At 41.1% G+C, this 26,711-nt stretch overlaps 1 protein-coding gene across 7 annotated transcripts in view; it reads right to left on the bottom strand.

Moving 5' to 3' along the window:
- The window catches only part of lpp (LIM domain containing preferred translocation partner in lipoma), a 245,716-nt gene that overhangs the window by 123,127 nt on the left and 95,878 nt on the right, over nucleotides 1-26,711 (bottom strand). For 6 of the 7 annotated variants that reach the window (XM_064330754.1, XM_064330756.1, XM_064330757.1 and 3 more), the window contains one exon: nucleotides 2,205-2,398. In XM_064330754.1, coding sequence (XP_064186824.1) covers nucleotides 2,205-2,394 — 190 coding nt within the window. In that variant the 5' untranslated portion in view covers nucleotides 2,395-2,398. Of the gene's footprint in view, nucleotides 1-2,204; nucleotides 2,399-17,866; nucleotides 17,901-26,711 lie in introns of those variants that run through there. The other variant, XM_064330760.1, reaches the window with a different exon arrangement.

Below are 26,711 nucleotides of genomic sequence, written 5' to 3'. Positions count from 1 at the left end.
CCTGTAAAAAAAGGTTTTTCCAGAGCATCTATGGCCCAAAATGGCGTTCTTCTCTAATGGATGTGTCACAGACTGCTATCAGTTATTACACGTCAATAAAAGCACGTATTTCTCCCAAAAGTATTGGACAGACAACAACTTTTCCTAATCTCTGCACTAAAAGGATACAAATGTAGAGCTCTACAGCTAAAAAATGAAAGCTGCAGCACATACTTTGCTTCGAAATTATATGGTAAGCTATTGGCGCGGCCTATTTACTACGATGACACATTTTGGTAGCACTTGCTTTATGGCTCTGAATGACACCACTCACTCGCAGTGCTAACTGCTGCTTCGCTCTTTGTTTCTGTGTATATATCCACATGCACCAAAGAAGTTTTGGTGACTCCAGCATAGTTTCTACATTTGTACCATGTTGGTATCTGAAGCAGTGAAGTACATGCTGTTTCTCCTTTTGCCTTAATCTACCCTTTTTAAGGTCTTGCTGTAGCCTAATCTACTCTTTTCATTATTTTATGTTGTGAATGAGACTCAGCTTTTCCCATCTCACACCATCAAAGAGAACCAAGGGCGACAGGCACAAAAAAGCTTTGGAGTACAATTTATCTTTAAACTATGAAATACACCAAAATAGAGTGATTTAATTAATACCATTTTAAAGCAAAGATAAAGTTTAAGTTACATGTCTAATCAGAAAGCTTTTCAGGCTTGAAAGAAAGCACATGCTGTAACTATAGAAACCAGTATCTAATAGAGCTGCTATCGGCCAATTAGAGGAAAACATTAGACTGCATCGCTGCAACAAATTCCTAATAATACTCTAACTAAAAGTAAAACTAAAAGCATGGGTCATGTTTTGCTGTATTGCAATCCTTGGCCAATGAACAACTGAATGCACCAGACACACTTTATTGATTTAAGTGGTTTAGACAGGGCTTTTTCCATCAGCCCTCTCAGTATTGCATCCAAGCAGCTTTACCCTCTCTGGACGGCTCTAGACCGAGATAAAAGTGGACATAAACCCAATCTGTGATATAAGAATGAATGGACCGTATACAGTATGTGTTCAACATTTTCTCTTAAAGGTTTATGGTGTTCACCAGTTAAATAATAATTCATCAATACAGGCTAAATGCCTGTAATGTAATATATGTGTGTGTGTGTGTGCGTTCTCTTGATTCTGACATTGTTTAAAAAGTCGTAAGCTTAGCATAATCAAGGAGCAATAATTAAGTCTAAGCTCTAGCATTTTCTGAAATGACATTCATAAAGATTTTACAAAAAACATGCATGTGCTTATTTATCCTTTATTCATTCAGCGAGCAGGAGAACCTCATTGAGTTACATCTTTTTCAAGAGGGACCTGCTCAAATTCTAATAAAAAAACTGCAGTTGTTAGTTCGTGGTTTGAGACACAAAAAATTCTTTACCCTTTCTCTTTTGTTTACATTACATTTTACCATAGAAACATATCATTGGCAATGCGCTGGGTAAATGCAGATTATGGCTTATAGACCAATATGCACTCCTCTGTATGCAGGCTGGCAAACATCAATGTTCACACACAGACACACATGCACGCACACACACAGAGTACATGCACACAGACATGTACTCACACATGCACACACTTTCGTTGTTTCCCTCAGTAGCATTTTTTCGTTTCGTTCAGTAGCACGTTATCCTCAGCGCGAAGCCTTGACAGCACGTGCTGTGTCAGTGAGAGCTGGGGCCTGCGACCATGTGCAAGCTCAGCTCTGGTCTGTGGCAATGACCCCACAGGCCCTCCCCACAAGCCCATCCGGTAGCAAAACCTCCACTGCTACCAGGTCAACTCCATCCAAGTGCCTGAGGAGGCCGCAGGTGGCACACAGTCACTCACTTCAAATACAATGAGAAAGCATTAGCGTGTGCTGAACTGCATAATCGCATTCTCGAATGATAAACACATGGCGATAAGGTCCGCCACAGTACCAAAGTGTTTGGTTCAGTTTCCGCTGCAGGGTTTCAGTTCCTCATAATGGCTCAATGGAAATTTCACCTGCCTCCATTTCTGGGAATTTACGTCCGTCAAATTTGCGATGTATTTACTGTTGTCGTTTGGTTGGGGTTGTGTCTCATTCTGGGCAGTCAGCTTAAGAAAAAGTTTTGGGGGTACAACAGAAGCGGATTTGACAAACCGAAAGGGTGGATTCTGACCTTACCTCCAGCATCTGGATGGGCCAAATCTCCCAGCTGCCTGTAGGGCTTAAACTTTGGCTTGGGAGCGACCACGGGCGCAAACTTCACAGGCATTTGCTGCTGGGATACGGAAATGCTGGGGGTCCCGAAGGCCGGGGTGGTCTCCATCCTGGCGCTCACTTGCTCCATTTTCTCGCTGTCACCGGTCAGCATAGTTCTGGACAGAGATGAGACATGGAAGAAAGCATAAGTTGCATGGGCCCCAAGTAGCCTCATTCAATCAAGAGAATCGCTTGATAAGAAATGTTCTTAAGCCCTAAAAAACTTCAACAGAAGTGTATTTTCTCTGCCCAGGCTGCAGTCCATTTCTTCCTCATCTCTTACACCAACCCAGTAGTCACTTAAACATGCAGACCTGCCCCGTGTATCAAGCAAGCGCCTGAAAGGGAAGCCATCTTGTATTACATTGAAAATATAGTTACATTGTTTGTGAGAGTTATGTGGGTTATCTCGCTATGGAAGAGGTACGCTTCATTTCTTCATACAATGACAGGAAAATCATTTTTGTTTACATTTCCTTTTTCTGGGATTCCAACCCTTTCATAAATGGAGGTCTACCGTTATCTCTGTGACTCTACTGTAATAAGCCTATGGAGGGTCTGGGGATTCGCTTGTGCCGTATTTTGTACAGAAGAAAAATTATATTGATAATAACAGGGCGAAGAAATGGGTTACTCAGAATTTAAATTAAGCTTTGTTATGACACCTGCTATTGTTATGATATGTGTGTTTGTCTTTTTTTCTCAAGGCAGAAGATTAGGAACAGTGCAATATTTCAATATGTGTCTAAAACAGACAAGAAAGTGCATGTGAAACATTTTCTTTCTCTTTTTATCCACAGTGGCTCTCCATTATAAATCTTGTATACCCGAGTATTGGGAGTACGGCAGATATTAATAAACTGTAAGTAAATTACGAAACAACACCTAGACTGGAGTGCCAAGGATCGTGTTGTTAAACATGCTGTCCGACATAGACCTGGTTTGAACCACAAGCTGGGGCTTTTGTTTGACTTTCTTCACAACTCATAATACTTAATGTAAATGAAACCTCTACATTAGCCTTCTCAATGACAAGCCCTTTGATTGTCAATGTGTGCTGTGTACTAATGCAAGTTTGTTTGGGAGAGAGCAAGGGGTGACCATGGTTGTGTCTTAAGAAATCCTGCATTCATTCTCTGGCTTAACCACAATATGTCTCAGACCCATAGACCACATTGCTGAAGTAACTAAGGCTTGTGGACAGTGTAGTCCACAAAACACGATCCTTGTATTAAAATGATTTTACATCTCTTGACAATTATCCATTTTTGTAGTTGAGAGAAATACAGTACCGTAAAAAATGTAGGTATATGACGTACAAATGAGCCACACATTCAGCTAGCCCAGTGACGGATCAAATAAGGCGAAATTGATTTTTTATTCTGTAATGTTATTTTTATGGACTATACCTTTGGGCTATCATAAGATCAGACAAGAAATATATTTTTATATCTATAGACACTTATTTTAAACAGCACGTACAGCATTTACACGCAGAAATTTATGAAGAAACAACATTCAATAATTTATACCGTAAGAGTCAAAAATACATGCAAAAAAATAAATTATACAATTTCTACAATATGTGGAAGCATTGAATTGTACTTCTTTCACAGTTCATTTATTGCTTCTGTAGCTGGGAGGTGGCACATGGAATAAATTGAATCTGAATAAATTACTTAAGGTAGAGGCTGAAATTCCCCCTGATGAGCGCAGTCTGAGCTGCCCAGTTCTGCTCAGTGCCAAACTGTGTAATTACATGGAAGTCGTCATTATATTTGTTACAAGTCCGCATTAAGAACGCAAAAGAGAACCGAGTTCTCAGTTAACCTACCAGGTCAAATAAAATATCAAAAAAAGAAAAGAAATCTGTGCTTAGGAGAACACTATTAATGGTTGTGCTGCTTATGCATGTAGTCCTAATTTTCAGTTGCTGTACAGCTGTGAACATGAACATGGCTAAATTTATACTATATTTATACTTTCATAATACATCTTTCTTCTTACTCCTGATTTCATCTGCTATTAAAGAACTGCCTCATCTAGGAGTACCGCAGCAGCTTTAAAGAGACAAAAACTCACCGAAACAGTAGACAAAAGTGTAAATCTGTCATCCAAAGTGATGAGGATTACACAAAAATGAAACTGGATCAGCATGCTCAACCCAGACACCCAGAATGATATGTATCCCAGACATGAATACTTGCACTACAGCTTAATTAGTAACAGCAAATAATGAGAGATTTCTGCTCTTCCATATATACTCTCCATATTAATTTACTCAGAGTAAAATGCTGCAGAAGGCTTAAGGTAATCCATATATTGTACATTACATTACAGGCATTTAGCATTACATTGCATCCATTTATACAGCTGGATATATACTGAAGCAATGCAGGTTAAGTACCTCACTCAAGGGTACAATGGCAGAGTCCTGACGGGGAAATTAACCCATGACCTTTATATTACAAGACCAGCTCCTTACCCATTATACTACGCTGCCGCAGTACTGTGCCACAGAACTGGAAATGGTACAAACATGTTGATGGATGTTTTGTAATGGCCTGTTAATCTCTGAATTCACAAGAAGAATTCACTGAAGGGTAAATGGCTCTGTTCTTGGTCAGGTGAGAAGTAAAGTTATTGCAAAAAGTCACAGAAGCAAACATTTTTCCATGATCAAATCATCAAAATGCCTGTAATGTAACTAAAGATCAGAATTTGGTGAGATTTATTCAATCTTTTTTACTCCTCACTCAAATACTGCCCATCTGTCCCACCAAAATACTGCCTGAAAGTGTCCATTTCTAAAGTGCAATCATCCACTCAAAAACAAAAAAACTTTGATTCTAATCTTTCTTAGAAGCTCTCTCCAGTGCCAGGGCAAGATAAGGAACATTTTGTGAGCCTGTTAGTTGATATCAGAACTCTTCCTGCCAAGAGATGGGCGGGTCTTGCCCGAGAAGGGCTTTTTGGACAGAGGCCAGATGCTTGCTGGCACCGCCCACTCTGTGCGAAGCCCTAGCCCTCTTCAAAGCGCCATCCCAAATGTCATCCGTTCAGCTAAATTCAATTTGCCGCGGCCGGAGCATTAATCCATCACGCGTCACCTCGCGCTCGCCGCCGTTCGGGGGGACGTGACCTTTCGAACGTCTCCTTCTTCACTACAGCTGCGAGGACGTGCGACTTTCGTGGGTTTCAAATTCGACCTGCCTGTCCTCGGTCTGAGCCAGCTGGGCTTCCCTGGGGTGAGAGAGGAGACGTGGCAGCACACCACGCTCCTGTGGCGGCGGCCAAAATGCTGTTCCACCTGTTCCATTCTGCCTCGTGAAAATATTTCCGAAGCTTGAAAGAAAGAAAATAATAACAATGGCAGTGCAGGTGCGCCATTTTTGAATTTAATAACAGGGACTGCTCCTGTAGTAAATCGCTAAATGTGGTACAGCTGGTGAAGGTGATACTGTCGTAAAATTGCTTACAGTGGACGACTGCATCTGTGTCTGTGGTGCAAGTTTGAGAATTGGATAACTGACAACTCGTGATCAGCCTTAGGGTTTAAGTATAGTTCAGTCATTTCTAATAAAGCTGAACCTCGTGACAGGTGGGCCTCATCATCACCTAAACTAAGTCATCACGTCACACTGCTTTTAATCCCCCCTCTGAACAAATGCCTGACCAATCATATATCAAATCACTCAGATGACGTTAGTGACAACACCGCAGTGACAATTTAAGAATTACCTAATCAAAGTAACAAGATAAACCAAATAATATCCAGAAATATCCACGTTGGCAATTCTGAGGCATTAAGTTCAGTCAGGCCACAAACAAGTACATAAAGTCTTATGATATTGATGATTACCGGCGAAGACAGAGTACAAATGATTCTTGTTCGTGATTCTTGTTCTCTGAACTTTTACGGGATGTAGCCACAAACAAGTAAACCAAATGGGAGAAGAGCCAACGTATAGGCTACGGTATATTTTGAGCACTGAGAAAAACGCAGTTTCTCCTTTCAAACTGGGGAGGAAAAAAAATAAATCAACTGTATGGCGTGCCATGAAGCGGTGTGCTTACCATTTCACAGGTCCAGTGAACACGCAATGTCTCGTTGCCATTGGTCACCGGAGAAGGAAGCGTCATAAACGCAAGGCCCTGGGTTGAGCTTCCACAAACAAACCACAGGGGGAAGGTACTAAAATTACTGTGAATTACAGCTGTGCGCGGAAAAACTGTGCACGCAAGATGATGATTTAATGGGACATTTACTAAACTAATTATAGAAATGAATGCAGGCATTAAATATTTGGTTAAATATAGCCGGCATTATTACGAGCAAATTTTGTACATGTGGCGACAAAACCAACAAAGCGAGAAACGGTAACTTATTCGTTTCAAAGAGGGCAGCGCTCAAAAGCAGCCTGAGATTTCATCTCCAGTGTGAAGAGAGATAAGCCACCTAGCTGTATATGAAGCGTGTGACTGCGCATTTATCTTTCATCTAATCCAATATCAAGCATTGCATGACTTCAGAGCCCACAGGTTTTGATCAATTTCTGTGACATCTAGAAGAGGGATTTTCTTGAGCAGAAAATACTCTTTTTGCTTTTCGCTCCCCTATATTAATCCTTGATGCCAAAGATATCTTCCGTTAAAGTTGCAGCAGCCACGACAAGGCGCTCATGCTAAACTAATAGTAACACCTGCTTTTTGCAGGAGTTGGCAACAAATTACAGTGCAGTAATTGCTGTGAGCCTTTATGAATCACATGATTTCAAACACATTTTACAATAAACTCAATTGTTTGCACTCTCACACTGAACTATAAGAATTAGATATGCATTAAGGCAAACTTGCAAAAATCAGCAGCTCCTGCTTTTATTGCTTTTTGCATGCCATAAATCCAGGTACCCCAGTTAGTTAGTTAAACACTGACAGGTGTTTTTTTCTTTTCTTTTCTCATGCCAATGGCTTTTGTGTGTGTTGAATTCACTGGAAAATACATCTGGATCATACTGTATGGATCGCACAAGTCTTTCTGATTGGTTCATACAAGTTATCAATTGACAGCAAGCATATATCATCTCTGCCCATGAGGGAGTTGTCACAAAAAGAACAAATAACTAAATAAATAAAATTGACTGATTGAGCATATTTTTTCACTTCATGAACATAAATCCCTGGAAAGGAACAACATAGCTTGCAGCATAATATGGCTGACAGTCAACATCAAGAGTTGTCAATGTCACAAGAATGTGTCTTAAGGATCCATCAACATCAAAATCTCATGGTCATTTTGGCACAAATCAGTCTCAAATTATACGATCATATTTAATAGCAAGCAGTAAACCACCACCACTGACGCACATACAAAATAGTCTGTATAGGGCTCATTGATACACTGGCAACTTTAACAAAGAAAAAAAAAAAAAGATAACATTTTCTGAGGCCCCAAAACTGCAGACATTCCCAGGCGTGAAATCAGTTGAAATATATTTTAAGCTATTTACGTGCAATGATTTGTTGTTGTTGTTTTGTGTTTTATCCTCTTTCTAAGTGAGGAAGGGTTTGGATTTGCACCCTCAGACAAAGCGGAAAACAAAAAGGAACCCACGCACTATCGTCTTTTAGCATCTGCTAAAATCCCTGCTCCTTTTCCCCTTTCTGAATGGCACTTTTCTTCTAAAGCACGGCGCCGCGGCGTGCTGAAGCTCCTACACCCGCTTCCCTTTCAAATTCAGAACCCCCTCTCCCTCGCAGCCGCGATAGCGCCGCTCCCCCCCATCCTCTCCGCACCTGTTGTCTTCGGTTACGGGGAAACACGGGTGCCGCGTAACGTTATAGCACCAGCTCCCTGACTGCCATCGCTATGACAACGCATTCGGCTAGCCTATATGGCCTGGGTTACGCAAGGTCTCTGGCAGCCTGTCAGGTGCAGGTGTCAAATACGAGCCTTCGGGTTCCTCCAGCTAGCCCTGGGTCATTTTACAAGGCTGGAGATTTGTCGTTATTTGCGGCCTCCGGGGGAAGAGATTTCCGCCGTTTGCCAGAAACTCCTGTTGCTAGCCCACACCAGACACCAGGGAAGGGTCCTAGTTAGAGCCAAGACAAGTCACGAAATTGGATCCTTGATCCTTTATCCTTTATAAGTGAGGCAATTTTGTCATTATGATGACAGAGTCCTATCCAGACATTACATTACATAAACATCATGGCAATTTACCCAAATACCGAATGACACTCACGGTTACAAGCACTCGTGTTTTTATGCAATGTCTCTTGAAGTGAATGTCAGTCTTCAACTGACATTTTTGTGTCTGACATGCTTGTTATTAAGTGCAAATGGCGAACAATGATTTTAACTGATGTGCCCGGTGTAAGATGTTAATGATGAGTTGTCAGAATTGTCTTTGAGAACAGGCAAATCTGCCATTCAATCTTGCTGTGAAAAATGTCTCACCTCAGGCTAAGGTTATAAATACTTTTCTTTCCTTTCAAGGTGTATTTTCAATCTTACCATCAGCAGCAGAAATCTAGACAGGATATATTTGTCAACAATTTTACCTACACTTTAGAGCTAGAGCATTTTAAATAGTGTATTGGAAATACCAGTATGATGGATGCAATTGTACACTTCTAACAGAACAATCCTGTGAAATCCCTGCATCTCTGTGGAATAATATAATTTAACCTATTTGTATGAGAGAAGTACTAGCCATTGTAATTGAGCAGTTATTTGTCAAGGACTCAAATTCATGATGATAAATGAAAACTGCTGATACAGACATACGTATGCCTTCAACTCTTCATGTGCCAGTAGACAATTAGAACACCACAAAAATGAACAGCAGGAAGAATACTGAATGTACTGAGTGCTAGGCATCCGGGCAAATTGCATTTCAACATTATGTATTTCAGTTCAAATCAATTTGATAGTTCCATAGTGAAGACACATTGTGTAGCCATTTAGTACTAGGTTGGTGCACATATGAATGCATACAAACGCAAGGCAACCAGCAAATCGGTACATCCATGACACACTCTAGCATACCATTCAATGAGGTAGCCAGTTACAAATGTGGACAATAACCTAAATTGTTTGATGTCTTTCAACCGCTTCATAGAAAGTACTTCAAACCAGAATATAGGTTTGGATATTGTCCTTGACAATGCAAAACAGTAATTTACTGTAGGAGAATAGCAACTAGTACAAGAAAAGACCGCCTTCAACAGTTTTTTTAGCTAAAATAAGGTACTGTACACTAACTGTAGAAAGCATCACCAAGCAAGAAAATAAGAGGAAACATTTAAACTGAGGCTTAAGGTGTCTGAGTTGTTCTAGATCTGAGCTGAACTGAAACGTAACACAGAGAGTATGTCCCCCATGGATCAGGACTGGGACTTTGGGTTTAATCCGCAGTATATGACATAATTACAGCATTAATTATGCACCCCGTTGATGTGCTAGGGCTTTGATTTGGATGCCTAATTGGGAAAGCAGCAACCAGTCTGTAACTGTGCAAGTTTCCCGATGCATACGAGAGGATGAATGTTCCCTGACCCCAATGGTGTCAGTGGACTCAAGTCATGCCAACACTAGAATACAAGTCCAATGCCCCTCTGTTAGCAACACAATCAATGTGCAATCTTAACACACCTAACAAGGAAGAATACCACAGTCACTAGTTACTGTAGCATTGGACAAACCATTGATTATGGCTGCCCAGGATGATTTATTTTTTTTATTTTTATTTTTTTTACTGTAAGTGAAGAGGTATAAACAGACAAGCTAGCGAAACTTGCACCAAAGCAAAGCTCTCCTTGTAACAGCTAGGAATTCCACCACATATCCAGGAACACCATTTACAGGTTCATAAAATTCTACTAAGTATATATGTCAGATGAGGCTAATGATGTGCCTCAAATAAATTCAGACAAAGAAGATAGACAGCATGGCCTTTTTTCAGTTTTCCCAGCTAAACAAGGTAGAACAAGACAGCCTAACCCTGTTCCTTTAGACCTATTGTCCTGCAGGTTTTCATTGCAACCAAAATTTGGCACACCGGATTCTACTAATTGGCAGCCCAACGAGATCTCTAGCTGATGATATCTAGGTGTGCTTTGTTAGGGTTGGAGTGAAAACCTACGTACAGGACAGTCCATCTCCAGGAACAGGGTTGGGCAGCCCTGAGGTAGAAGGTAAACTGTATGGTATGATGTATAGCTGTTCAGCCAGGTTTTGTGGAACAGTTCAACAATTCATGGGATGAACCATTGCACCTGAATGCAATCAACATCTGTCCTTACAACTCTGACTTACAAACTGTTGATTTTTGTGCTGCAAACTCAGTTTTTGTCTTCACAAAGCGTTTTGCAAGTTAATATCGTGGATTGTGTAACTGTATCTGTGAAGGAAAATGGTTGCATTTAATTGTAATTCAAAACTAAGGATACATGTTGATCAAACCTAGGCCACTGATTCCTGTAGTCTAAAAATTAAATACTTGTCCCATTGGGGCTTGTTTTATGAACATACAATAGAGTGTTATGAGAACCATGCTGTACTCAAAGTTGATTGGTCTGAGATAGCCCTTTCTTTCAGTTCTTCAAGTTGTTTTCAACTTGATCACCCTTCCACTTACAAGCATAAATAGCACTTCTCATAGTTGTTCTTCTGTGCTAATTTCTCTTGGCTCATTAACACAAATACAATGAGGACAGACAAACTGTTTCCCCACGTTCCTCATGCACATTGATCAAAAAATGATTAAACTGCTGTTGAGGTAGTGTGAGGTAGGAACTGTGACACAGCCTGGTTCAAACTGCATGGCAAACCATGATTGGCTGATTTGCTGATGGCATGATTTGCATAACTTTGGTTGGTTGGTACTGCCTGCATTTCCTTCATAGCAACAGGCATCAGTTTATCGAGATTAGCTTGATTGCGAGTGACAGAGGTATGGAAAGGGAAGTGAGTGATGTGGAGGCTTTCAAACCTCACAGAATGCACGTGATTAAAAGAAAACCAGAGAAATGACAGCCGTCGAAAGTCATCAGAAACAGGACTCCAGATTAAATTGCATGAAACTGTCTGTATCCTGCCTGTCTAAATAAAATATATGCAGAGGACGACAGGAACAAATTATTACTCGACTGGCATCTTTTATTTATTTCCTTTGATTATGCTCTTAAAGAATCACAACTATTCCACAAACTTATTAGTTAATTTTTTACGCAGCAAGTCATGTGGTTGCCAAGAACAGAGAAAGCAATTTATGTGCATTGGCAACTGTCCAATCAACAGAGCGCTTGTGTGGAATGCTAGCAGAGTACAGAGGCTCAATGAGACGACGAGAGCTGTGAAGAACTGAGAATTACTGAAAAGCCCACCAAACAGTCATACAGGTAGACGGATATTCCTCCTGAAGGACAGGTTGCACCCCAGACAGGTGCTAATTTTTATTGAACCAGGGTAGTCACACTGAGATTGACATCTTTGCACGCGAGCCCAGGAGGCTACATGTCTTTGGACTGTGGGAGGAAACTGGAGTACCCAGAGGAAACCCACGCAAACATGGGGAGAACATCCAAACTCCACGCAGAGAGCATCCAGCCTGCTGTGCCTCGAACCCAGAGCCTCCTGCTTGCGAGGCAGCTGTGCTAACGAGAAAAGGTCACGGCTATGATGCTCCATAGCTGACCCCTCTGCCTGGAACTCCTGCCTTCGGAGGCCGCGGGACCGGGTTTTAACCCGCTTTAAAACCGCCACTGCAGAGAGTTCCTGTGCCGCCCGTTCCCCAGAACGAGAAACACCAAGTGACCCAGCTGATGTTTAATATGGATGCAGATGCGTATTGATTTGGGCCCAGGTTCATTCTTCAGATCTGCTTTCTAGCAATGGCCCGGCCCTCGGGCCTTCCTCCCACCGAGAGCAGGTCCAGGATCAGATATCATTTTGGCCCGACGCTCCAGCAGGCTCTCCCACACATATTTACCAGTGCGGCTGGGAGTGGAGAACGGGGAGCCGCGCCAAGGCAGCGCTTCGCTGCTGCACGCCCCTTCTGACGTGGGCATCTCGCGCAAGTTCAGCACATTCTGACAGGGCTATCAGTTACAAAGCATGCCAAGCGGATCGATTTAGCACTCTGCCACTTTAGTGCAACCTGAAGACTCTTAAAGCTGCAGGGTTATAATAATAAAATCGTACTTATACTTAAAACTATTTAGAAACACACAATAGGGTTAATTTCACCCTAAACACAGTGTGTATTTCAAAGCCTAGTTTTACTTTTTTGATTAATCTGTCAAACAGACAACACAATTTTTTTAACATAAATGTATTGTGCCAGATTTATCTGGGGTTTATTTTCATCTGCAGTCCCAAAGTTTATATGGCCACATACGTGTTTCTATTTTTCAGAAGGAACATTTGCCAGACGATGCAATTAACACCATCCTTCTCACGTGTCAATATAATCTATAAAGGTTAATAGCTCGTGACAAAGTTTGTGAGGATGCAAGTTAGTTTTGCAAAAATAGGAGCTAAAGAAAATTAACAGAACTGACTGACAGAAAAGTGCAGAAAGGGACATATGGTGTCAAACTAAAGACTGAATGTAATTGGCCATTTCTATCACTTTTCTAAAGAACGTGTCTTGGACTTTCAGAACCTGAGGAATGGTAAACATTATTTTGAGCTTCAATCAAGCTTTACATGTAGAATTGTCTTCTGAGGTTTCAGGATCAAATTCACAAAATATATATGCGCGTTCGAGTGTGTAAATGATTAATGTACTGAAATGGTGCTGAGGTCATGGGATTTAAAGTCTTCTGAAGTTGAGCAGTACTTTTCCACCGCTTCTGGACCTCAGACTTTCTCAAATCTTTATTTGTTTAATGAACCCAAAGTGAAACTGCAGAGGGCATTTGGAAACCTTTACTACAAATCAGAAGTTCAAGTTAAACAAGCTCAATATACACAAATGCACAGGCATTTATCTACAAAAGCCCTTGCTCCTTATTTAGCCTATGTTCTAATGTTTCTGTCCCCTGCTCTAGGAATCATAACCTTAGGCCACAACTCAAGGGCAAAGGCAAACAAAATTTAAGACCATGTTTCAATTAAAAGCACTTGTTCCTCAGTCTAAAATACGAAGACACACCCATGCTCCTCCGAAGTTCTTTATTTTTTTAGGCATATGAAAATCTCAAAACACTTTAAATACACTTACCCAGTACATCTATACTTATAACTAATTCATACTTCATTGAGTTTTCCAGTGAAAATAGTTTGTTTTTAGGATATTTGAAATGATTCCTATAATTGCAGGTGATTATAAATAACCACAATCAAAATATTCAATTTTCACCCAACACAATAAGACTGATGTGAAACAAAACTAATATGCAGTGTATTTGTTAATAAGGCAATTAATATGAATCACCGATTTGCAAATAAGACTATATATTTCATTTGGAGCATGGAATGTCTGTATATGATGTTTTTAGAGACAATGTTTTGAAAATAATTATAAGGGCTCATGGACTTGTCATGCAAATCAGCTTTTAATCCTAAGGATAGATGTTGATCAAATCTAGGCCACTGATTCCTGTAGTCTAAAAAATTAAATACTTGTCCTATTGAGGCTTGTTTTATGAACATACAATAGAGTGATATGAGAACCATGCTGCACTCAATGTTGATTATCTGAGATAGCTCCTTCTTTCAGTTCTTCAAGTTGTTTTCAACTTGATCACTCCTTCCACTTATAAGCATAAATAGTACTTCACATAGTTGCTCTTCTGTGCTCATTTGCTTTGGCTCACAACAAATACAATGAGGACAGACAAAACTGTTTCCACGTCCTCAAGTGCACATTGATCAAAAAATGATTAAACTGCATGAAACTGTCTGTATCCTGCCTGTCTAAATAAAATATATGCAGAGGACGACAGGAACAAATTATTACTCGACTGGCATCTTTTATTTATTTCCTTTGATTATGCTCTTAAGAGAATCACAACTATTCCACAAACTTATTAGTTAATTTTTTACGCAGCAAGTCATGTGGTTGCCAAGAACAGAGAAAGCAATTTATGTGCATTGGCAACTGTCCAATCAACAGAGCGCTTGTGTGGAATGCTAGCAGAGTACAGAGGCTCAATGAGACGACGAGAGCTGTGAAGAACTGAGAATTACTGAAAAGCCCACCAAACAGTCATACAGGTAGACGGATATTCCTCCTGAAGGACAGGTTGCACCCCAGACAGGTGCTAATTTTTATTGAACCAGGGTAGTCACACTGAGATTGACATCTTTGCACGCGAGCCCAGGAGGCTACATGTCTTTGGACTGTGGGAGGAAACTGGAGTACCCAGAGGAAACCCACGCAAACATGGGGAGAACATCCAAACTCCACGCAGAGAGCATCCAGCCTGCTGTGCCTCGAACCCAGAGCCTCCTGCTTGCGAGGCAGCTGTGCTAACGAGAAAAGGTCACGGCTATGATGCTCCATAGCTGACCCCTCTGCCTGGAACTCCTGCCTTCGGAGGCCGCGGGACCGGGTTTTAACCCGCTTTAAAACCGCCACTGCAGAGAGTTCCTGTGCCGCCCGTTCCCCAGAACGAGAAACACCAAGTGACCCAGCTGATGTTTAATATGGATGCAGATGCGTATTGATTTGGGCCCAGGTTCATTCTTCAGATCTGCTTTCTAGCAATGGCCCGGCCCTCGGGCCTTCCTCCCACCGAGAGCAGGTCCAGGATCAGATATCATTTTGGCCCGACGCTCCAGCAGGCTCTCCCACACATATTTACCAGTGCGGCTGGGAGTGGAGAACGGGGAGCCGCGCCAAGGCAGCGCTTCGCTGCTGCACGCCCCTTCTGACGTGGGCATCTCGCGCAAGTTCAGCACATTCTGACAGGGCTATCAGTTACAAAGCATGCCAAGCGGATCGATTTAGCACTCTGCCACTTTAGTGCAACCTGAAGACTCTTAAAGCTGCAGGGTTATAATAATAAAATCATACTTATCATACTTAAAACTATTTAGAAACACACAATAGGCTTAATTTCACCCTAAACACAGTGTGTATTTCAAAGCCTAGTTTTACTTTTTTGATTAATCTGTCAGAGACAACACAATTTTTTTAACATAAATGTATTGTGCCAGATTTATCTGTGGTTTATTTTCATCTGCAGTCCCAAAGTTTATATGGCCACATACGTGTTTCTATTTTTCAGAAGGAACATTTGCCAGACGATGCAATTAACACCATCCTTCTCACGTGTCAATATAATCTATAAAGGTTAATGGCTCGTGACAAAGTTTGTGAGGATGCAAGTTAGCTTTGCAAAAATAGGAGCTAAAGAAAATTAACAGAACTGACTGACAGAAAAGTGCAGAAAGGGACATATGGTGTCAAACTAAAGACTGAATGTAATTGGCCATTTCTATCATTTTTCTAAAGAACGTGTCTTGGACTTTCAGAACCTGAGGAATGGTAAACATTATTTTGAGCTTCAATCAAGCTTTACATGTAGAATTGTCTTCTGAGGTTTCAGGATCAAATTCACAAAATATATATGCGCGTTCGAGTGTGTAAATGATTAATGTGCTGAAATGGTGCTGAGGTCATGGGATTTAAAGTCTTCTGAAGTTGAGCAGTACTTTTCCACCGCTTCTGGACCTCAGACTTTCTCAAATCTTTATTTGTTTAATGAACCCAAAGTGAAACTGCAGAGGGCATTTGGAAACCTTTACTACAAATCAGAAGTTCAAGTTAAACAAGCTCAATATACACAAATGCACAGGCATTTATCTACAAAAGCCCTTGCTCCTTATTTAGCCTATGTTCTAATGTTTCTGTCCCCTGCTCTAGGAATCATAACCTTAGGCCACAACTCAAGGGCAAAGGCAAACAAAATTTAAGACCATGTTTCAATTAAAAGCACTTGTTCCTCAGTCTAAAATACGAAGACACACCCATGCTCCTCCGAAGTTCTTTATTTTTTTAGGCATATGAAAATCTCAAAACACTTTAAATACACTTACCCAGTACATCTATACTTATAACTAATTCATACTTCATTGAGTTTTCCAGTGAAAATAGTTTGTTTTTAGGATATTTGAAATGATTCCTATAATTGCAGGTGATTATAAATAACCACAATCAAAATATTCAATTTTCACCCAACACAATAAGACTGATGTGAAACAAAACTAATATGCAGTGTATTTGTTAAGGCAATTAATATGAATCACCGATTTGCAAATAAGACTATATATTTCATTTGGAGCATGGAATGTCTGTATATGATGTTTTTAGAGACAATGTTTTGAAAATAATTATAAGGGCTCATGGACTTGTCATGCAAATCAGCTTTTAATCCTGTACTCTCCCCCTTTTGCAGTTCTTTACTACTTGGGTCATTTTGAACCAGAATTATCACAGAAAACAAAGGCGCCAGAGTACTTTCAAAGGGGGAATGTAATTACAGCAATTTAAGTAATTATTAATTAAAGCCTTGCCACTTTATTAGGGATAATTGGTCAGTAAATTAACTCTCCCAATCCTTTCAAATTATGAATCGAACCTTTCACTTGCCCAAGAAACCTCCATTAAATTAGGTCTCCTTTGCTGTGAAAACCGCTAGAAAGGAGCGCGGCACTGTTTGGAGAAGTCAGTCAAGGATAGGGAAAGGTTCAAACACGGCATACTCGCTGAGGCGTTTAACCTTGGCATCGGTGCAAATTGGGCCTTACATCATTCCCCAAACTCCTAAGCGCAGCAACTGATCCGACATCGCTTCGGGAACCCATCGGGGAAACGGCACCGCATATATCACACGCAGGAGGGAGATCAATAAAACGATGGCTTTGATTACCCCGGAGGAGTCAAAGCTCCCCGCTCTGCGTTCACCGTCATGCAAATCTTTGCCTATCCCGCTTTCTCGTTCACAAAGACTGTCTTAATCAAAACAATTGTTGAGATGTCACCCAATAATATTTCATCTTCTGCCGAAGACGCCTGGCTGCTAAATCTTTTAGACACGAGGATAGCTTTGCTCTATTTGATGTGTTGAGCGTCTGTGTTCACATGCAATGTATTTTATCATTAAATCAAAAGCATGCCGCCGTCAAATTGTTTAACAGGAAGGTAAATACAGGATTTACGGTTTTTAAAAGTTTACTATTTAGTGCAATGCACCACTTTATGTATTTGTGATTGTTAAAGGTACTTTACAAAAATTCAATTTATTATTATTATCATACCAATAGGATTGGGGGAGTGTAACATAGCGAACCCTCAGTTCCTGCTGGGACACTATTTCTAAAACGTTCGCGTTTGAACTGTATCTGCTTATGGTAGCGGTTGTTTGGCGCGAGTAGGACGCTTTCATAAATGTAGTGCGCACCATTTGTTTGCCGGTTTGTCAACTCAAACACATTCGCTTCTGTACATCTGTTCACCACCACAACATACTGCTAATCACTTGAACATACACATTTGGTTTCAAATATTATACTGATTTATTTTAGCATATTATGTTCAATAAACGCAATGTTAGGAGTTGCTACTAACCGTCGTTTATTCCGTTTGTTCCATTTTCAAACTGGAATGACGTAAACCGAATGTCACGATTCTGTGCAATTTTATTGGAGGCGCTGGACAAGACGAATTGGCTATTTTAGACGGGGGGAGACCATAAAGTGCATTCGTAATATTTTCTCATACCCAATTAGATATGTAATTATTAGATATAAATTAGCAACGGATAATATTTGTATAATGATTTCTATATGTAAAAATATATACTGTCATTTCCTCTGAGATAATTGAATATTGTATGGAAATGGAATAGTCCCTATATACATAAGTGTAGTGTATATAAGCAGGTCATTTTCCTCTCAGTAGTGGCTGTAAGTAGGTGCCTGTAGTCGGGTAAGTGTAATTGAACGAGTATAATTGATGTGCTGATTATATATATATATATATATATATATATATATATATATATATATTTGTATAATAGTTGGGGGCACTTTTGTAAATAAATCACCCCACTTGGGTTCCACAAGTGTGAATCTCAGCTCCAAAGTTCATTGTAAAATCTGCCGACCGACCATCCTTGTTACAGGAAGACAGAAAACATTTTCAATATTTTCATATAAACAAATTCCTATATTAGCTAACGTGCTCGTGAGATGCAGTGTAAATGGTAAATGGATTTCTATATGTGTGTCTCCAAAAGGTGCAAGTTGTAATGAATTCTACATATTAGTAGTAGGCCAACTAGTATTCAGGGTTTTCCCTACCATAGAAAGGCTTAGGCGCAGCGCCTACATGATTTTGCAGAGCGCCTTAAGCCGAATGAACGTAAAAAGGCATTTAGGCGACATATCAGAATGAATGTAAAAACAACGGTGATGCGCAGACAAAAAAAAAAACGGAGAGGTGGCTTTATGGTTTTAAACACTTCGCGCTATGATGCAATTATAAATGGAAGTGGGTGACTGACGAGCGTTATGTTTTTATGCATGGTAGGTTAAATGCATTTACAGAATATAGCGTTTTCCTCCCCAAATATGGTATTTCTCGATATAGGCTAATTGTGCCGCCGTGTTAACACATTACTACGGTTGTGGGTCAGGCACTCTTCAAGGTAAGAAGAAATTTTCGGATAGCGCTTCCGATTTCGCTTGTGTTGAAAGTGCTGCGATGGAAACGATTTGCCCACTAGCCACATCTGTCAAAAATGTAAACAAGTAATCCAGTTATCACAGTCGGGAAAAATTTTATGACAACGTTAGCCAGCGATGCTAGTTAGTTGACGTTACATAAAGATACCTCGATTGAACTAACGTTAGTAGCCTATATGTGGCTTGGTAGCTAAACAAAGTTAGGCTGTGTTCACACGTAACGTCTTTTTCTGATGAAAACCGCTGGTCAGAGCGTTTTTTTCATATATTAAAAAAACGCTGTTCCAAAATATAGTTGAGAGCGCCTAAGCCCACTGAAAACCTAGGGAAAACCCTGGTAGTACTAGTAGCAGTATTAGAAACGTACTGTATTACAGTGGACTGTTCAGGTGGAATGCGAGAGTTTATCACCAGGCCGTAAGGTTTCTCCTGTTCTCAAATGCTGGGCTGAAACCAATCTAGTCAATCAGGTGCCTGTGGTGTTCCGACGTATTAAAAACGAACAAATTTAAGGGCGGCAACAATTTTCCAACTGGATATCCTGATTGATATTTATTACGACGTGGACGTGGTAGTACCTGCAAAGAGGTACTCTGACATCAGGTTTTTGTTGGGTGGCCAGAGTGGAATGCAGAAAGAAAATTTCAAACATTAGAAGGCTGTAAAAGGATGCTACCAGTATTTTCTGCTAAATGTTTCAGGAATGCTGAAATAATGGCATGGACTAAAATGTTTCATTATAAAGTACTGTAGGCATACAAACATGTTTACAATTAAAACCCGTGATCTAGAGTATAGTTACCCTTAAAATGAAAAACCTGCTAAACATACACTTTCTGTCATACATAGCAGAACTGTTTTAGGTCTATTGAGTGGTTCCAGGGACTCTTGCGATGCATAGTTTTCAATATTTTCTACTCGACAGTAATATCACTTTCTCCTGCCAATGAAAAAAACTTTTTTTCACATTTTATGGCTTCCCACTGAGCTACATTTGTACACACATTAAAAGATTAATCTTTACCTTCAATCAGGTCTACAAATCTCAAGAGGCAAGTGGGACAAAATGACAACCAGAAACAGTACCTATTTATAGAATATGATGTGGTGGAGGAAGAGTTTACTGCTTGAAAAAGTACTCCACATGGTTCCTTCAATCTGTGTCTTTTATTGTATTCACATGTCAATTGAAGGATGGGAGCGACAAGCTCGTAGATGCAGGGGGGGGGGGCATTATGTGAATAGTACTGTTGCTACAGATCAATCCCAAACATTCCTGTTCATCCTAACCAAACACCTTACTGCAAATCAAATGGCAAATACTGAAGTGCAAAACCACCAAAAAATTTTTTTGGAGAACTCGTATTCTATGCATATGAAATACAGTATATCTATAGGACTGATGAAAAGATCCATGAAATCCCCATTTTTTCGGCCAGCCGTCCGAGGCAGAACCCCCAGAAGCGTATCCAGGGAGCAAGTCGCACCTCGCGTCTGGCCTCGGCTCGAATCAAAGGATCATTCAGGTAAAGCAGTGGGGGGATGTAACCATAACATACTGTGGTTGATTCAGTTTCTTTTTTTCTTTTTTTTTTTGGTAGGGGTGGTTGAAGAAGGGTTGGGGCGGGGCGGACTGGGAGGTGACGGTCCCTGAATTGCAGTTTGTGTGTAACATGCCGATTTGCGCCGGGGCTCGGCCATGCGAACGAAACGGCTTTAAAAATTAAAGGTTCCCATCTGCGAGCAGGCCCGGTGCTTCACCCACCCCAACCCCCCACCCCGCCAATAGCCAGCTTTATTTAGGATACCAGGTTGAATGCCTGAATGGGCTGATGTGGCGTTACACAGATGGGAGCTGCTGCCGCCCGCTCCAATGTTTGGAAACAAAGTCGTGTTAACAGCTCAAGTGGTCATTACGGATCCTGATGTATTTTTTTTTTCCTTTCGTGAGGTAAATATCTCAAAGTGCTGGAAGCCTGACCCCACGCTGCATGCCAACTGCTTAATAAAATAGCGGATGTGCTGGAGCCCTTCCAGGTGTTAAAAGCTCGATGTTGGAAATGCTGCATAAGCCAAAACAGCGTTTCTTCCGCTGTACACTCGCACTGTCTCTGTTCAGCAGCGGACGGAAACGAGGCCTATGTTGTGAATGAGGGCTCGCGTCTTATTCAGGAGCACTTGCCACCATTATTTGTGAATGAAGGCTGCCACTTCCTGCACTGGATACACCAAGCTGCCTCCATGACAAAACAATGGGAAAATTTTTATGATGTTTAATATAAAATACTACAGTGTAGTATAATGGGTAAGTAGTTGGGCATGTAACCTAAAGGTCACAGGTTTGATTCCCCAGCAGGACACTGCCGATGTACCGTTGAGCAGGGTTGAGCAACTTAACCTGCATTGCTTCAGTATCCAGCTGTATTAATGGATGCAGTGTAAATGCTATGTAAAAGTGTAAGTTGCTCTGGATAAGAGCATCTACTAAATAACTAATGTAATATATATTCATATAAATAATTTTGTTTTTGTTTTGCTTTTTTCCATCAAGAGCCTTCTTAATTGACCAAGGGGTTCATTCTACACAAATAACTTATATGTGCAAATGTATATTAGCAATTAATATTAAGTTTAATATTAAGAAGAAAACCCTAAACCTGTTCAATAAATAACAGCATACATATTACTTTAAATTTCGAAGCTAGACATGGGACTGATTCTGTCAGCTTGCCTTGACCATTTTAATTGGCCAGCCATTTGATGCAATTTAGACTTAATTTGAGTTGTAAGTGCTTTTCTTTTTTCGATGCACTCAGTGCTGTTGACCTGAAACTGTTTGCTTAGCGTTACATGTTGTCGGTCTAGCTCAGATGAGTCAGACGTGTTGTCACAAGTTTGCCCTTGTTCAACTGGCTATGAAAAGGATAAAGGAAGGGATGTATTGCTTGCAAATGATACTGCAGACTATCACAGTACCCTTACAGAAAACCTTCTATTTGCATTGCACTTCGCTTCTTTACAGCCACGCTTTTCTCAGCAAGAACAAAGTAGTCCATGTACCCTAAATGCCAAAAAGGCAGATCAATTTTTCTCTAAAATTAGACGTCAACCTGCACTGGCACACGGCGGCTTGGATGTCTGACCAATGCAGAGAACTTGACGACTGCTCCCTCACTTAAACCAGGAGAACAGGCAAAAAAAAAAATATCAAAGCCTGTAAACAAACCGTCTGCATCGCATTTGTCCACCTTCCTGCACCTAAGCTTTGGAACCGAGCCTCCTTGATGACTTTCCAATAAGCTAATTACAAAGGAAGTGCCTAGTTAATCACTGAGGATGTGACATCATTAGAACAAGCAGTCAGAGACGTGCCAGATGTTGCTGCCTTGAAGAATTTGCATATTCGATTACCTGAATGCAACAACAGAGTGGAAACAGACAAAAAACAAGAAAAGGGCTTCAGAGAGGCGTTTCACTGAATGTGTTAAGAGCATTAAGTCAACAGAAATCCACAATTTCCTATCTAACTCTTTGGATGTCATCATAGTTGCACCCACGCTCTGTTCCTTTGTGTGCTACAAATTCTAATGACAATAAGCATGTATTTATGTTTATCAAAACCTTCCAAAATCCTGCTATAAATATGGGTGGAAGATAGTCAAGGAGTTTGTTCCACTATATTTAATACAGTCATGCAAACAGTTATCGTAAATAAAAATGTCAAAAGGCACCTGTTATTAACAATAGTGACAAAGACGGTTATGTATTTCTGAAATTAAAAAGTTTATTAGAGGTCGTAAATATAGTTGGCCTTTCTAGCTCTGATGGTGAATTCACCATACATGGTGTGCTCACTTTCCCTAGGAAGAACCATATCCATTTCCCTCTGCGAAAAGCATCTCCTCAAATTAGACAAATTAGAGCCGTTAGTGATATGAAAAACAGAAATTGGAGAATTACAGATGTAAGAAGACAAACGATCATTTATTTTAATTTGCAGAAACTCCAGCAGGTTGATAACCATCACAAATCTAATTTAGCATGGCAAGGTGACTACACGGATGCGTGCGTCTCCCCCACTAAACGACAGAAAAAAACGCTGCAGTGCTCCAGACACAGCACGCCAGACGGCCTACCAAGCGTTCTCTACACCTGCTCAATTACCGTTTCATTTGGCAAAAAAAGTGCTTCTGGTAGAGACGGTCTCTCTTTCACGATTCTTTTTTGACGGTGAGACTAGTAATAAAATACATTATATACTTTGTTCATAACTATCTAGTCATAATAAAAGACTGCCACAGGAGGTTTTTCTTAAGACCGAAAGAACTGTGTGTTATATGCTTACACTAGCTCTAGACTCCTCTCATACCATTTGAAACTCATTTTACCACTAGGTATAAAGTGAAAACCACAAATGCAAACATGCAGATTAATTTTGGGTCTATTTTTTCTATAAGCGTGCTGTACCACTTTACCAGTCAGCATAACCGTCAGTACTGTAAGTGTTTTGACCCCAGAAGATTCCACGAAACAGCTAGGCCACAAACGCAGGGAGGAAATGAGGTTGAAATGTTTGAACAGCACAAGTCTTTGTACTGTACTTGAGCACTGGTGGAGTAATGCAAGGTCTTAACGGTTTTTATCTCGATCTGTCTCACTTTATGACTGACTGCATCAGTTGATTGTGTTCTGCTTCACTGCATTAGGCCTTCTTGCTGGTGAGTGCATGTCCTCACATCATACAGTATAGCCTATGAATTCTCTCAATGTCACTCGAGCGCCGCACACTCAGGGTTTGTGTGCATCGCACTGGCGTATCCTCCACTCGCTGCGTAGGAAAGGTTCTGAGCCTAAACCGTTGTGCTCAAATGTGCCAATCCTGTGCACAGCTTGTGAAGCAAGTTTGGTGCCATCAAAACAGTCGTAGGCTTTGAAAGGGGGAGAGCAGCTACGTTAAAGAAAACCTCAAAAGCTACAAAAACTTGCCTTCGCTAAACGAAGGGGCCGCCATCAGCGCTGGTGGTCTGAGGTTAAAAACAGCATTTCGAAAAAGCAGTGCCCGACAAAATTATCAGCTAGTGTTCAAAGGGATAGAGCCCCCTTCAAAGTTCAACAGGCGAGGCCAAACAAATTATCGTCTTTCCAGGAATCTCACACTGTTACAGAGAGGAAACTTGAAACAGGTTACAGAGAGGAAACTTGAAGCAAGTAATTAAAATGCTCGGCTGGATATCCAGGAACGCAGGTCTGTTAAAAATAAACTCAGTCTTTCGCCAAAGCAGACAGTTTCACACGCAATCTGGCCCTCGCTGTGCAAAAATGGCCAGAAGCCCCGCTGCAAAACAGCAGGGGCAAAACTTCTGAGGCGAACGCTCGCGTATGCCAATAACACCCTCTGTTTCCCCACAACACGCGGTTTTTAAGAGGCACGTTGCATCTCCAACCTGAAGCAGCATGTGCTAATTCACTGTTCTCCTGCTTAATTTAGACCGATAACGCTGCTCTCGAGAGCAGCGGGGATCGCCGCACGATTTCGGGCGACGCGTGGTGGGAGGCTCAGTACATCTCCTCGCTGTGCGCTCCTTGTTTAGGAATAATTATAATCGCACTATGCGCGCCCGCCTGCGCCACGGCGATAACCGCGAGCGCAGCGCGGCGTCAGAGACGCGCCGTACGGACGCACGGGCACCGCCGGAGCGATCAGGGAAAGCGCTCGCGCAGGTCTCATCTCGGGCCGTAATTCCTCTGATCCCTCGCATGCTATTCAATACAGAAAACCACTGTCAGCATAGGCGTAGATTTTGGGGGGGGGGGGGGGGGGACGCAGGGGATACGCCCCCCTCAATATTTAGAACACGTGCATTTGTCCCCCCCAATAAAAACTGAATTTTGTGTTTTCCTTTACATAAATAAAGACATTTCCACCATAAATTGATGCAGAAAAGGCTTAAATTGGTGCATAAAAAATCACCAGAATGCAGGAAATTAAGTGTTTGACACTCAAAATTTCCTGGGGGAGGAGCCCCATACACCCCCCCTTTATGTGTCCCCCCCATGTTCAAACGAAACCTACGCCACTGACTGTCACTGTTCAAAATTTCATCTTCCTTGCTGCTAACGCCCCACAAAAAAAACCACTAATCTAATGATGCATGTTTCCATGTCAAGTGATTGCTGCAACTGCACAAATTACCATTCCGTACAAGCCATAAAATATAGTGTCTGATGAAATTAGCACATTTTGCTGTACTGTCTAACTGCCTGGATAAGCAACTGAGTAAAAACTGCATTCCTGGTTCCAGTGTACTGGCCAATGTGAAGCACAACCCAGCTCCCAAGCTTACACTGCCTGCTATCAAGTCAAATCATACAATTTTACAGATTTCCAGCAGAGTTAATGCCCTCTCCTGATTATAACCATTTTTTATTATTACCATTGTATGAAGTGCACATCTTTACCTAGAGCCATGCTCTTGAATGTTCCATTAGGCAGATTTCTGCATTAAGGTAAATTTTGGTTATTATAATTGAAACATTTAGAACCACGGGCTATGAGCATGAACCCATTTCAAACCGGTCTAAAAAGATCTCAGAATAGCATATTAGCTAAAGCAATAACTTCTTACTCAAACTTGAACTGGGTTTCCTGGTCTGGAGGTAAGTTAGGGTACATATTTTCATATGTATGAGCATATTTTCTTCCCTGTCCACCACAAAGGCCTAAACAAAGTGCACCTCTGGTATTTCTTCAGAACAAAAGCTCATTTAAACACTGAAGTTGCAGCACACTGACATGACATTATTGACATTTATTAAATTGAGAATTGACTTCAAAGTTCTCCTCCACACCGCTCAGGCTTTTTGACCCAGAATATCTTAGTGGACTACTTATCCTACCCTCTCCACCCTGACTATTTCAAGGTGCTCTTCAGAAAGTTCCAAGAATTACTACAATTACAATGGGAGACAGAGCCTTCTTCAACAGAGCTCATCTCCTAAGGAACAATTTGCCAGTTCATGTCCAGGATTCAGGCACTGAATTTTTAAGCACAGGCACATAACCTTTTTAGTCAGTGCTACAGTTGAAGATGTGTCAGGACCATAGAGCCGAAAGGAAGCAGAAGCTGGGTGAGCACATCTCGGGGCAGGCACGTGCTACTGGTGACAGACGAGGGAGCGACAGCACATTCCAAATTTGCGGAGAAGAGTAAATGAGGAATTAGAGCAGACCTGCAAACTCATCAGGGGTGAGAAAGGTGACAAAGATGAGAACCCCTTAGGGTGGTCTGGGGGCATGCCCCCCCCGGGAAGAAATTTTTTTAAATATCAGCTTTAAAATGTCAGAGCAGTTAACCCACATTATGAATCAACTGTAAAATGCCCATTGGCAGGACACTGTTGCAGAATTACAACAAACAAGCACATGCACTGGTGAATGAGAACAAAGGTGTGGCCATGGAGCTCTGCATGGCACATCTGTGTTTCGCTATTAGCCGTGACACAGACGCTGAGGTATCGCCACAAGCGAGAGTGACAGTGAAAGCACATTGTCTTTTTCCTCACAGAAGTCCGTTGACTAGGTGGCGCAAAACTTCAAAAGCAGAATTCTCACAAGGGGGAAGCAGTCAATTCATGTACGAGAGAAAAAATAAACACTTGGCTTTGGTTCTCAGCAAACCAATCAGCCACTTCCCCACATTTATCCATCGTTAATAAGACTCGATTGG

Source organism: Anguilla rostrata, chromosome 4, assembly GCF_018555375.3.
Source record: "Anguilla rostrata isolate EN2019 chromosome 4, ASM1855537v3, whole genome shotgun sequence".
NCBI classification, from domain to species: domain Eukaryota; kingdom Metazoa; phylum Chordata; class Actinopteri; order Anguilliformes; family Anguillidae; genus Anguilla; species Anguilla rostrata.
Note: the sequence above shows the minus strand (reverse complement) of the source record. Positions and strands in the feature narration are given on the sequence as shown.